This window comes from Pyxicephalus adspersus, chromosome 1 (assembly GCF_032062135.1).
Source record: "Pyxicephalus adspersus chromosome 1, UCB_Pads_2.0, whole genome shotgun sequence".
Taxonomy (NCBI): domain Eukaryota; kingdom Metazoa; phylum Chordata; class Amphibia; order Anura; family Pyxicephalidae; genus Pyxicephalus; species Pyxicephalus adspersus.
In genome coordinates, this window is record NC_092858.1 from 45,487,767 (window position 1) to 45,501,290 (window position 13,524).

Here is a 13,524-nt window from a genome sequence, read left to right on the forward strand (position 1 = left end):
TAATGCTTATAATTACTTCATGAGATTCCTTTTGTATGATTTTAAATGATATGGTCATATAACTTTTTTACTTTAATTACAGGCAAATGTCCTCCTCCACCTCCTTTCCCATCTTCCTCACCTTCTGTTATCCTCACAACTGGTTTGTCAGGTAAATATCACATTGAGAAAAAATATAACTATCAATCTTTGTGTCTAATCTATATTATCACACCCCATCCACCTGGTATTCATTGCATTTCTTATCTGTTTTAGCAATCAGGATCAAGAAACCAATAAAAACAAAGTTCCGCTTGCCTGTGTTTAACTGGACTGCTCTAAAACCCAACCAGATTAGTGGCACGGTGTTCAGTGATCTGGATGATGAGAGGATACTACAGGTGAGAGAAAACACATAGGCAGAAAGACACACAAAATACAAAAATTCATAGCAGCCAATCAGGATTTTCTTTTAATGATCTTACTACAGTAAATAGAAATCTTACTGGTCTGTACGGTATGCTGTGCTATACACTTCACCTGTTCTGTTGTTTGCAAACTGAATACCAAAGGCGTGTTTCTATTTCTCCAATTTTATGTAGAAATGTATTGCTGTAAAGCAAAACAGTGTAAGCAGTATGTACCTGTAAACACTTAAATTAACTTGTTAGCAAAAATGTAGCAAAAAGTTTTTTTACCTTTTTATATTTTTTTTGTAGGATCTGGATATGGATAAATTTGAAGAACTGTTCAAAACCAAAGCACAGGGAGCTGCCATTGATCTGACCTGCTCCAAGAATAAATCGTCCCAGAAGTCTGTCAGTAAAGTTACACTTTTAGAGGCAAACAGAGCCAAGAATCTGGCAATCACTCTTCGAAAAGCTGGGAGGACCACTGAGGAGATTTGTAAAGCCATTCACACGTAAGAATTAAATCCCAGCCATGGTTTTTTATTTACATTCCATAAATGTACTTTTATTGTACCATGGTACAAATATGACACTACATCTCTTTTTGCACTAGGTTGCTAATTATTGACCAAGTAGCTTAACTTCAGTTAGACATAGAATTAATATGTTCTTCTTTTCCAGGTTTGACTTGAAGACATTGCCTGTAGATTTTGTGGAGTGTCTGGTGCGCTTCTTGCCTACTGAAGCAGAAGTGAAGATGCTAAGACAGTATGAGCGGGAGCGAAAGCCTCTTGAAGACCTTTCTGATGAGGACAGATTCATGATGCTCTTCAGTAAGGTGGAACGTCTTTCTCAAAGGATGTCCATCATGACTTTTATGGGCAATTTCAGTGAGAACCTGCAGCTGCTAACACCGGTATGAAGTCATTGGCTACCACTATGCCACACTACTCCAGGCTTCTAACTATTTGAGAATGTTTTATTGTATACATTAAATTGAAATTGAAAATTGAAAACTGAGCATTAAAATGTTTAAACTTTTTCATAGAAATTTGTAATATTTTCCAACTTTTTTTTTTACTTTTGTTCAGTGGCATAGACTTTCACATATGGCTACATATGTAAAAGTCTAAAGTGTGTACTATTCTAACTCTTCACTTATCAACTTCTTTTATGGCCCTTTCCTTAGATGCACACGGTTTTACTCCTCACAGTAATAGAGTAGTTAAAATTACAATTTAACCACAATGGTGCACAAAGAAACAAAAGCTGCACTTGGGCAGAGCTGCTGATGAAGGGGCACAGTTCTCCTTTACTGGGACATGTGATATTCCAGATCACATGACCAAACTAATATATAATATATATACATATTGTTGTGGAGTTTAAACTCAAACTTTGAGAACAACTGCTAACAATAGTATTCACAGGGTTCTGATTTGTTGTAGGCTGTTTTAGTTAATTTTATACATTAAAAAAAGCAGATTCAAATGAAGCAAAACTTCAACATCACCTGCAATCTGCAGATTGCTTTTACTAGCAGATGGTAATCATTTTGCCCCATTGTTTTTTATATTAAAATTTTGTTTCGGTACAACAATTTTTTTTTTTACACTTACACAGGTCAGCCACTAACCACAATGTACTCAGTGTTTACTTTAAACAAGCACTTAGCAAAAGCATCTGTTTTAGATGTTACACAAGCTGTTGATGTCTACTTTGCTACACAACAGGTCCTTGTATCTACACACATAGGAGTGTGCCCAGTAAATATAGATATTATGGATATTGACATGTGGGAGATGTCCTTGGTTTATATATATATATTTATTTATGTTATGATTTGTTATGATTATTTATGGTATGATTTCCCTAATCATGGCATGTTTTAATCCCTAATCAATGTTTTATGTTGCTTTAGCTACCATTTAAAATGAAATGCTCCTTTCTAACATATGCAACATGCTTCTTCCAGCAATTGAATGCAGTAATTGCAGCTTCTGCCTCAGTGAAGTCTTCTCCAAAGCTGAAGCAAATGCTGGAGGTGAGTGGGGTGCTGAGAATACCCAAACAAACCACAAGCTAAACTACAATTTAGGAAATACATTATTTACACTTATGTTGTTCAATTCTTTTCAGATAATCCTTGCCCTGGGTAACTACATGAATAGCAGCAAGAGAGGATCTGTCTATGGGTTCAAACTACAAAGCTTGGATTTGGTATGTTGGCAACTGGAGTGGCTGAATTGTTTTGTTTTTTTTTTTGATCCATAGAGTAAAGGCTATAACTGTAATGTTTTTCTCTTCTACACTAAAATTCATCATCTGATCCAGCTTCAAGACACAAAGTCAACAGACAGAAAGATGACGTTACTTAACTACATTGCGTTAATTTCCAAGGAGAAGTACCCTGAGGTGGCCACATTCTACAATGAACTACACTTTGTGGAGAAGGCAGCAGCAGGTAAGAACACATTTGTCTGTGTCAGTCCATTTTAGACCAATCAGAAATCTTTTTTTCATACGTCTGACGACAAACTTCTCGAAATGTAATATTTTTATTGTTGTTATGAGCAGACTGGGCCTCAAAGCACAGTGTTTTCTATGCAATATATTTTCTATGCCAAAGATTTTATTCTTGAAAAAAATGGAGAAAGTTAGAACCTCTGTCAGGTTTATACAGCTGTGCCCTCAATAGAGTGATAAGCCCTTGTTTCTTGTCACTTGAACAGGTCCCCCCATGTAAGATTTACCCATTATTACAAACCTTAGCTGTGATTGTCACATTTTGTCTTGTACTCTTTTTGATCAGTGTCTCTCGAAAATGTCCTCATGGATGTAAAGGAGCTCGGAAAAGGAATGGACTTGATTCGAAAGGAAAGCAGTCACCATGACAATAGTGTTCTAAGGAATTTTGTGAGTGGAAATGAAGGAAAGCTGGACAATCTTCAGAAGGATGCCAAAATGGCAGAGGTTGGTTCAAACAAAAGTATTGTCATTTAATATTTATTGTATAAAAAGAAAGGGTAGCTGTCAACCATCTTTTAATTCAGTCATATGATTTTCAAAAATATTAGAGGCTGAACTGGTTTTGTGTTTTTCTGGCTTTTTTCTTCTATTCTAATCTGGTGATCTTACCACTTCTGTCCTGGGGTGACAATGCTCACTCACAAAACTTTGTCAATAGATGAGCAATGTTGTCACCTTAGGACGGAAAGTATAAGAACTACAGGACACCCCATTCTCCCCCTCTTCATCACATAGTGTAGAAGGAGGTGTATTCCTTGCACCTTTTGAATAGATTATATATTTAGAAGATCAAAATGGAGAAAATTTATTTATAGTGTTTACTCATACGTTTAAGGTATTACTAAACGTTATACTATTATATATAAGCTAGTTCTATATAGACTGTATTCCCTTATCTTTCCCCTTAAATATGGTGTGTATTAGCTGACTGCCAGTGTGCCTCATACATGTAACCCTTCAACATTAAAACTGAATTGAGAAGCAAATATTGTCTAACTGCAAGCAGGATGTGTATTGTTAGTAAAATATTTCCTCTGTATTTTTACTTCACGTATGTGCCGTAATCCAGCATGCAAAATCTGGAGTTTCATGTAATAAAGACCAGGGATACTGCTCTCTCTCCTTTTGCATGGTGACCGGTCTTGTATCTGTCCCCTCCTCCTAGTTATCTGCAGGTTGCCTGTACTGGGTGGACTTGGTTAGGCCCATCCACAGGTAGATCTCTGCACAAGATATGTGCAGCCCATTCATATATTTATGTAGATAGTGGATTTATATTTTCCTAGCTTTTAAGGGGCATAAATATATTAGTATTTTTGTGCCTGGAGTTCAGTTTCATATGTTGGGGCACAAATATGGTTTCCCTGTTTTCTGTCATACAGCTATATCCATAGCGTAGCCTGCACAGTCACTTCTCCTTTCCTAGGTTGTGACAAAATAGGTCTTTTTTTCAGTTGCGTGTATTGTTTGCCTCTATCGGTTGTTTTTTCCTGCCTTATTTGAATGTTCTGTCTGAGTATTTTTAGCAATCCTTCCCACTGTGATTCCTCCCCTCCCACCCTTCCCTTCACTGTGCCTGCAGGAAATGTAGACTTGTGAAGTTCTATAAGCCCTCGGAAGAGAGCAGTATCTCCAGATCTCTCAATTTTTTTTCTTTTTTGCAGGAAGCATAGGCAGCTGTGGTGCTTTACTTTGGAGAAAACCCAAAGACAACGCCGCCCTCTGTGTTTTTTCCAGTATTCGCTCGTTTCATCAAATCATACAAGGTATATATGCTAAACTCTGTGTCACATACTGCCATACCCCTTTACTGGTGAGTGCTGTAGGAGCACCTGTGTAGTTTATTATATATCCTTTGAGCACAGAAGACAGGCTCTTTCCTGCCATTGTTCCAGCAGGAAAAGGTTCTTGGTTAGGGTGTGACCACCTACTCTGACTGAATAACACAACTCATGTCCACTAAGTTGGAGTTGGATCCTTGTGGATATATTAATTTAGAAACCTCACTTTGCTCCACTTGTCCCGGCATCATTACAAAGAGTCACAGCACACTGAGCTGGGTCACACAGAAGTCTAATGATTTCTTTTTGTACAGCTAGAAAATCTCTAAATGTGATCTTTAATAAAAACACATACATGAATTTTGATGACCACAGAGAGTTTATTTTTGAAGTTTCTGAGCATGTAGTAAGAATCTATATTAATAATTATAGTTTATTCTCAAGCTATGTGTTTCCTCTATAAAGTCTGCTTGTATGAATTTATAGAAAAGATGTAGAGGCCTGATATAGCTGCCCCGTGTATCTAATACTACGCTTGATTTGTGCTGTTTAATAATATAGGAAGCTGAACTGGAGAATGAGATGCGCAAGAAGCAGGAGGAAGTTATGCGAGAGAAGTTACTAGCACAAGAAGCAAAGAAGATGGACCCTAAGGTACTATCTGTGTCCGCGATACCTTTAAGCACCGTGCACTATAACACTAACATACTTTCAGGTTAAATTCAAGTACCATCATACATTTTAGGGAGACATTCTTCTTTTCTGAGAAAGAGAGAAGAATTGGAATTTTCCCTAGAGATTCTGTTTCATTCAATGATTATGAGCAGGGCCTGGTTAAACATATGCAGGTTGGGTCTTCACCCAGCAGTTTGTGAAAATAAAATATCAGGTATTTTACCACTTAGAGAAAATCCAAGGCTGGATAGGATACACTTCTTTAAAGTCATTTGCTGTTTGCTAGTAAATATTTTGAATACTGGACCAGATCCATTCCAGGTTTGCTGGATCCCCCAGCTTCACTGATGAAAGTGTATCTCCAGCCTTTAGGAGAGCTTTAACACATCAGGCCCATTGACTCAAGCAGATATGTGGATGCCTCCGTGGTTGTTCTCAGTCTTTGCCAGTACAGCTCAGAGTGCAAATAGGCTGCATGTGAACAAAACAATATTTACATATGCTACCTCTTTATAATGTTTATAAAAATGCCTGGATTTTTCATGTGATAAAGACAGGGAGTATTTTTTACTTTGAATGTATTTTGTTTTCTGTTTATTTGTTCTACTTGAAGAAATAAAATAATGTTTTCTGTCACTATTGTATTTCTCTAGTCTCCAATGCAGAAAAATAAGAGGCAGCAACAAGATCTGATAGCTGAGCTGCGGCGTCGACAAGCCAAGGACCATCGGCCGGTATATGAAGGAAAGGATGGAACCATTGAAGACATCATTACAGGTGGGGGTTTTGGTAGTTGGTGCATTAGTTAATGCCTTGTTTCCTTACAGTTATCCCACTGGAATTGTCGTCGTCTTCATTTTTGCCTATATGTATATAGTCCTCAATACTGGGGGCTGCTAATCTTTTCTTTTCAGTTTGCCGTATTTGACCATGTATGTATTTCTCTTTCCCCATCCTGCATTGATGGCTGCAGTCCTGAAGAGCGTCCCATTAACAGCCAGAACAGCCAAGAGAGGCTCTCGCTTCTTCTGTGATACATCCCTATTTGAGGATTCAAACTGTTAAGCCCAATGTCTTTAAAAAGTATGTAAAAGAATACTTCTGCATGCCTTGTGACCTTCCTTGTCTGGCCACTAATGGCCTGTCATGGAGAACACTGCAATGCATGCCCAGGCCTTGCACTTTAACCTTCTAGTCATGATTACTAATCCCCTGCAATGCACCTGACTGCATGTGACACCTACATACTCTTCTGTAAGTGCATTCGATATTCACACAAAGCACAGTGTATAGCTATGGGGAAAGGGCTTTTTGCAGGTTTAGGAATCAAGTATTGAAATTGCATTGAGAATGCTATCATGTTGTAGACTTCATAATCAAGGAACCGATATATTAATAATAACACCTTTATGTACAATCCCGTTTTGAAAGTTGATATATTGACTCCATAAAGAACTCATGATTATGGATTTATTAGAAATAGAACGCTAGAACTTTGACCAGAAGTCCCAGCTCCATCCTTCAGGACTTCCTGAACTCCATGTCTTTCAAATGAGATGTGCTGGTCTCTTATATAGCTTACTGATAAATTAAGCTGTGCCTACGATGTAATATGAAAAATATTGGCTCATAATGGCCTTTGAGGACTGGGGTATGAAAACACAACTGAAACTGGGACCATTGTAAACTGCCCATGGTTATCATAAGCCCTCTCCCTCGCTAGCTGTGCTTTTGTGGAATATTGCCTGTTCTGCACTCCTGCTGTTTAACTGGTAACCACCGGAGAGGAGAGCGTGACCTTCATTGAAACTGGTGTGGTGGGGACGTTATGGTTTAGCAATTACTACTTCTTTTTTTATACTCCACATGAGGAAAGAGAGTGCTGCTCTTATTATACTTCTTTTAAGGTATCATTTTATTAGTTATATACATTGCTTTTTATTTTATCTCTCAGATTAGTCACCAGGAAGATTCATCTTTAGTTTCCTTTATCTTGCAGAGGGTAAGAAGAGGGACAGCTGATCTTCCTGTATAACAGCTATTGCTGGCTATGCTGCTTCTGTCTTATGCCAAATTTGTCTCTAATAACAAACATTTACTCAAAGTAACTTATATGATGTGACTGCTCATAGCAGCCTTTTACAATCTGAACTTAATGATACAGAAAACCGGTAGAGAGATTTCCCCTCACTCTCCTCTCTTATACCAAACTCTCCTACTTATACCAAACAGGAATTAGGGATAATCTTCAATAGGGAAATATTCATCAAAAAGCTGTCAGAGGTTTTATCATTTCCCGTCTTAATGTTAGAAAAGTGTTTTTACTTGTGTCTATGTTGCAGTTAGAGAATTTTATTCACTTCCTGTCCTGGTGTGACAACCTTTACCAGATAGAATATGAAGGAATTATCAAATTATTGAATATGAAATGGAAGAAAAATCTGACAGGAGTTCTAATATCCAAAACTAAGAAAACGTTTTGGTACAGATAATGCACTCAACTCAAGTGAACGTGTTATCATGGTTATAGTTATCACTTTGGATTTAATTGTGCCAGGAACATTCATACAATGTAGGGATACCTGTCCCTTTCTGTAAGGACCTGCCTGATCACCAAAATTTCGAAGTGTGATTTAGGTTTTACTTAAAAGGCTTTAATTTGGGGCAAACACATATTACAGCAGATACAATTACAGTAAATGTTTGCACCAGCTGTGCAAAGTATGTTCAACAATTAATATTGTGCAGTGTTGTCTGTGGAATGCTTCATTTTCCACCACTTTCTCTCACTCTACAAAGCCTTCTGTTTCATGCATACAATTGCCTTTGCCTGCTTCAGCCACAGTGCACTCCTGTCATTGGCACACATTTCCTGACAATGCACTTTCTTTATGTTTTCAGATCTCCGAAATCAGCCCTTCAGACGTGCAGATGCAGTTCTGCGGCATGCCTGGAGGCGGAGCTAGCGCATTCCGTTCCATTAGCTGGTTCAGACATTGCTGTGTATGTTCCTCCTTGGAGCAGATGAACTATAAGACTCAGCAGATGACTGTGCCCCAGCCTGTGTTCCACACATTAAGGGAAATGAAGAAGCCGGGACACTTCACAAAAATAGAAGAAAAAGTGCCTTATTGCTACAGTATTATAGAAATATTTTTCTTTTACTATTTATATTTTCTTAAGTTTTTACTGTTGAAATTGTAAATATTTTTTTTGTAAGTTTCTCAGGCCAATATTGGCTGTTCTGGGCGAAATAAGAAAAGTGCCTTGTAAGTGTTAAAGTATTTTTATGCAGTTAGATAGGACACTAATGTGATGTAAAGACTGAAGCCTTTTGTTGTGGAATGGGCTGGTAATGTTATTTTATGCCTTCTGGCTATAGCAAGGTTAATGTAGCAAGAGCATTTTACATATTTTATTTACCTTATTCTGAACATAGGGGAAAGAAGAAGGAAATGTGCCAAATCTGTGAGCTTGCTTCAGAAAGTTGTAGAGAAGTCACATAAATCAGAAATGATAATGGTTATGGGGTCACCCGCCCAGCTGCTGCTGTCTCATGCTGTCAGTTGAGCTGTCTATTGAGTCAGCATGTCGACATGATCCAGGTGACAGATCTCCCCCATTATTCACTGTCCTGGTTGGCTGTTGGTTATTTGCTGAGACAACTAATCAGAAACTGGAGATGAAATCAGTAAGCAGGGATATGGAAGGAGTTCTGGAGGAGCAACATACACTTGTTTCAATAGACTACTTGGCTGGATACCAGATATTTGTGCCGCTGGGACCTTTAAACAGGGAAATATGGCAGGTGCACAAAGTTGGTGAAAGGAAACTTTGCTACATAAACAGCACTGTGTGATGAATGGTTTAGGAAGCCATGGATGTCAAGGTTTTTTATTTACTTTGAATTAGGACATTTGAAGATGAAGTGTTGTCTTCTAAGTGGGACCATAAAACAGGTTAAATGTGTCAGGATAAAAGCTAGAAAAGTGGTCACTGCTGACTTTTTGTTTGGAAAATGCAACTTCTATGGCTACCATCCTTACCCTTAGTGTCATTTCAGACCTGCAGTGAGCCGCAGCAGTGATTTTTTTCACACAGCTGTAGCAAATCCCAGCGCAGTTCCCAAAAGCTCTGCAGTTGTTTGAAGATTTGCACCACAGCTGCATGCAAATCTACATGCCCGGAGCGTGGTTTTACATCACAGTTGTGAAATGGCCCTTACTTTACTATTTGGTTGATCAGTGACCTGATAAAGATGTGTACATAACAAGGGGTAGGATGTCTGGTACACCTAATCCAGGTCACAACCTAAATAGGCAATGAAGAACCCGTGAGGGCGTCATTATCTTCAAATCTCAGCAGTGGCAGCTGCCATGTACTTGTGCTAAAATGTCCTCTTGTGCTGCCTGTCTGCACCTTCCATGTATATCAGTATTCCTGTATATATTAAGATTACCAATATACCTAAAGCTGTTAGCACTGCTTTTATTTACATCAGTATGAAAAAACATGTCAATGCAATGGCTGCCTGCAGACTACTAGCTGCCTCTGTAGATATTACAGTTCACAATATAAATGAGAGTTGCTGTGTTACCTGGCTGATCTTCCTGTCTTGTGATAAATTCACTAAACTGCAGCAGCATTGTGGTTTCACTAAAACTATAAACAGGTAATTGTGTATGCACTTTTACACACTGTAAATGTATAAAAGGGGCATAGACATACAAATATACAAAAGAGCAAACAGACTGTAAGGCCAATATCATTTCTGATAAACAAATACTAATACTGCAGTGATACCACCAGTTTATAGGAATCAATAGGCTGCATTTCTGTAAATATGAAACAGAATGATTGCCTAAGCTTTTTGTACATGACAGGTGTACTTTAACCCAATATGCAGTAATAATTTTTTAATCTGCACACTTTATTTTACTATGAAATATTTATATGTATTTAAACTGTATCTGAACAGTGTGTCCTACCAGTCCATCCCTACCTATACATACTTCACAGTGAAGTCTCTTTTTATACTTTGGTAAGTTTGGGATTGGCATTACCCAGAGACCTGTTATTTCCCTATTAGACTCCTAATTCTATAAATCTACAATTTCATTCATGATAATTTATTTTTTTAATTTTTCAGATTAGCTAATTTGAATCTAGTTTGCCAACTTGGGCAATACACAGTTGGACCAAGTCTTTGGTGTTAGGCAATCTGTTCCTCCCCCATCCCCCCCCCCTTCTTTAGGTTGTTTTGTCAGTTTTTCCAGTTAGACCCAAATTTTGTATTTTTCTTCAAAAATTTGAAGTGGAACTAAAGATCCATTTTAAGTTAGGTGATACAGCCAGGAAATTATTGCAGAAAGGAACAGGTGATATATCCCTTCTGCAATAACTGGATTTACCTGCCTGATTGCTCTGGAAATATGCAAAAAAGAAACTGCTTGCCCTGGAAACCCAGCATTCCTGGCTTCTCTTGCCTGTGCCAGGGATGGATGAACTCCCATGCATGTGTGCGGCCGTTACATCATCCTGGCACAGCCAATCAAGATGGCCGCAGATTGTTGCTGGGTAGAAGAAGGGAAATTGACAGTCCCCAGCAAGGGAGTGTGGACAGGTAAGTGGGTCAGGGTTTTATTTTGCTTTAAGTAAAAAACGTTTTTTGAAGAGCAGGCTCAAAGGTTTGATGATTAATTGAATTACAGGGAAATCTTACCTTGCAGTCAGCTGACCATTGCTAATTAAATTCTCAATTTTTTAAAAAAATCTTATTTTTTCAGTGACATTCCATGTTTTTGTACATCAGAAATTACAGGGACCACAGTGTAATTTATTGCAACATTCCAAGTTTCTTGTTTACAATACAAATATAAAACATTCCCCGGTTAGCTATGTGTAATGAATGGTGCAGTACTTCAAGGTTCTGGTCTTCAAGCCATGGATGAAGCGGTGTAGATAGAAGAAGGGGCACATTTTCCCATGTATAAGTTCTGGTGACTATGAATGTATTGCTAATAGATAGTTCTGAGACCAAAGCTGAAAAGAAATTGTATTTTTTTTTTGTCTGTGCTCTCGTTCACACAGTGCCTTTCTGAAACTGGGAAAAAGCCATATTATTATTTTGTATCTGCTATGCATCTTATCAGCCAGCTAAACCTAGAGAATCCTGTTCATGCAGTACACTACAGCCCTGTCCCTCTGAGCACAGCCATCTACACTTTGTATTCCTGTCTGTTGTTTAAATGTATTTTATGTCCCAGGACAAAGTGTTTGCAGCTCTTTAACAGCAGTGGTAAATTGATGACCTATAGTTCATTTGCCCACCTCCAGCAATGTTATGATTGCAATGCATGGTCAGGATGTAAGCAGAAGACAACAAGGTCCTGCTGCAAGCTTCTACTTTTCTATACTGTAATACTGCTGCACTAGGAATACATTCCTGTCCTTCTCCAGGGGGACCACAGAAATACAGAGGTGGTGTCAGGGAGGGTCTACATCCATACCTTTTCTCATTGTATTAACTGTGTACAGTATGATATTTCTGATGTAAGAAGCCAGTAATTGTTTATTACAAGTCATGTTTAAGTTCTTTAAATGTCAGGTTTCAGGAAAATATTTAGTGCTCTCTGTTATATTATTGTTTTATTTTGTCATCAATAAATGTGCAGAGCCCTGTCATTCCATGTCTCTGTCTACCTCTATTTAGTATCAAATAGTCAGATTCTGAGCTGCTCAAATGGACTGACACATAGACTAAGGGAATGCTCAATTCTTTCATTATAGGTCGGTGTTAACTATGTTGTTGAAGACTACCCTCTGGTGACACAGCTATATAATTATAACCATACATCTTATGTGAGTTGTGCAGCCACACAAAACAGCCACAACCTGACTTACAAAAGCATGAATGCTGCCATCATGCTGTGGTAATCCCTATGAGGTCTGCCATGTTCCCTGCTGAATCAGAGCCAGATTTCTCAAAAAGTAGGATTCATGAGCTTTGCTGATTGCAGAGCTATGGTTTGTTGGACCTCTACAGAGACCGCTGGTCCTTACAGAAAATAAGGAAAGTTTATACCTCGCCCAATTTCATGTGACTCCTTGCCAGCTACTCCAACCCTCACATGGCAACGCTGGTTCCGTAATACCCAGTAACACCCAGTATCTGCCTATGTGACAGCTTGCAGCAGTGAGCGGTATCAGTACTAGTACTGCTCACTGCAGCCCGTATTTATTCTCTATGAGGCTGTCGCAGGGAGACACTACATGTAGCATCCACCCAAACAGCAGTGGTTCTGGGGTTAGGAAGTGGTAAATGCACAGCAACCTCACTGCCAGTGTGAATTCACCTAAGGGCTCCACTCTGCAGATGTTGGCAGGATATAGGCTTTTATTGGGCAGTGGTCGCTAACCTTTTTGGTCCCGCAGACCTTTAAAATTTCTGGCTCCTGACCGGGCATGTGCGGGGTGCCGGGTGTCAAGGAGGGAGAAACCTTTACGTAGTGACGTCATTATGACATAACCCAGCCAACCCTCCCATCGCAAATCTGAGCCTGCATTGGGAGAGTGGGCGGGTTGTGTCCAGGGACACAGCCCACCCACTTCCCTAAACCATGGATTTGTACGGGGGACGTGGTCCGCTGCTCAGGCTGGTGCCCCCCGCCAGAGGGGTCCTTCTGATCCCACTTGTGGTGCACCGGACAGAGCCACGGACCACCAAAATTTTCTCCACCAGTTGGCGACCCCTGCTGTAGGGTATTGAACACAATTTTTGGTTTGATGCACCTGGAACGGTAAGGATGCACCTGAAGCAGTCAATTTGAATGAACTCATTTCTTGACTGTCGGTCATTGCCATTTTTAAGTAACCTAGATCATTTCCAGGATTGGGCTGACAACACTGCATGATTGCTAGCAAAATTCCTGTTTTGCTGACAAGGGGTAGCAGTCAATAGCGTACAATAATCTCTAATGGTGAGACTCACCCAAGTGTGCTTTTACTTTGGTTATTTCTGGCACTTTTTTGTATGCTAGAATATAAAATTGGCTGGTGGCTATGGAAAAAAATGTTTTGTAGATTCCGTAGAATTTTCTGTAAAGAAATACAAATTATTATAATGCTACAAAGTTAGGACATCAAATGAA

General features: G+C 39.0%; 1 protein-coding gene across 1 annotated transcript in view; it reads left to right on the forward strand.

Moving 5' to 3' along the window:
• FMNL3 (formin like 3) overlaps positions 1-12,058 on the forward strand; it is a 63,414-nt gene extending 51,356 nt beyond the window's left edge. The window contains exons 15-27 of the mRNA XM_072409641.1: positions 83-151; positions 256-380; positions 699-901; positions 1,071-1,305; positions 2,365-2,433; positions 2,529-2,609; positions 2,724-2,853; positions 3,202-3,362; positions 4,583-4,684; positions 5,261-5,353; positions 6,028-6,151; positions 6,348-6,457; positions 8,276-12,058. Of these exons, the coding sequence (XP_072265742.1) occupies positions 83-151; positions 256-380; positions 699-901; positions 1,071-1,305; positions 2,365-2,433; positions 2,529-2,609; positions 2,724-2,853; positions 3,202-3,362; positions 4,583-4,591 (1,082 nt within the window). The 3' untranslated portion in view covers positions 4,592-4,684; positions 5,261-5,353; positions 6,028-6,151; positions 6,348-6,457; positions 8,276-12,058. The remainder of the gene's footprint in view (positions 1-82; positions 152-255; positions 381-698; positions 902-1,070; positions 1,306-2,364; positions 2,434-2,528; positions 2,610-2,723; positions 2,854-3,201; positions 3,363-4,582; positions 4,685-5,260; positions 5,354-6,027; positions 6,152-6,347; positions 6,458-8,275) is intronic.
• Positions 12,059-13,524: the final 1,466 nt, after the last annotated feature.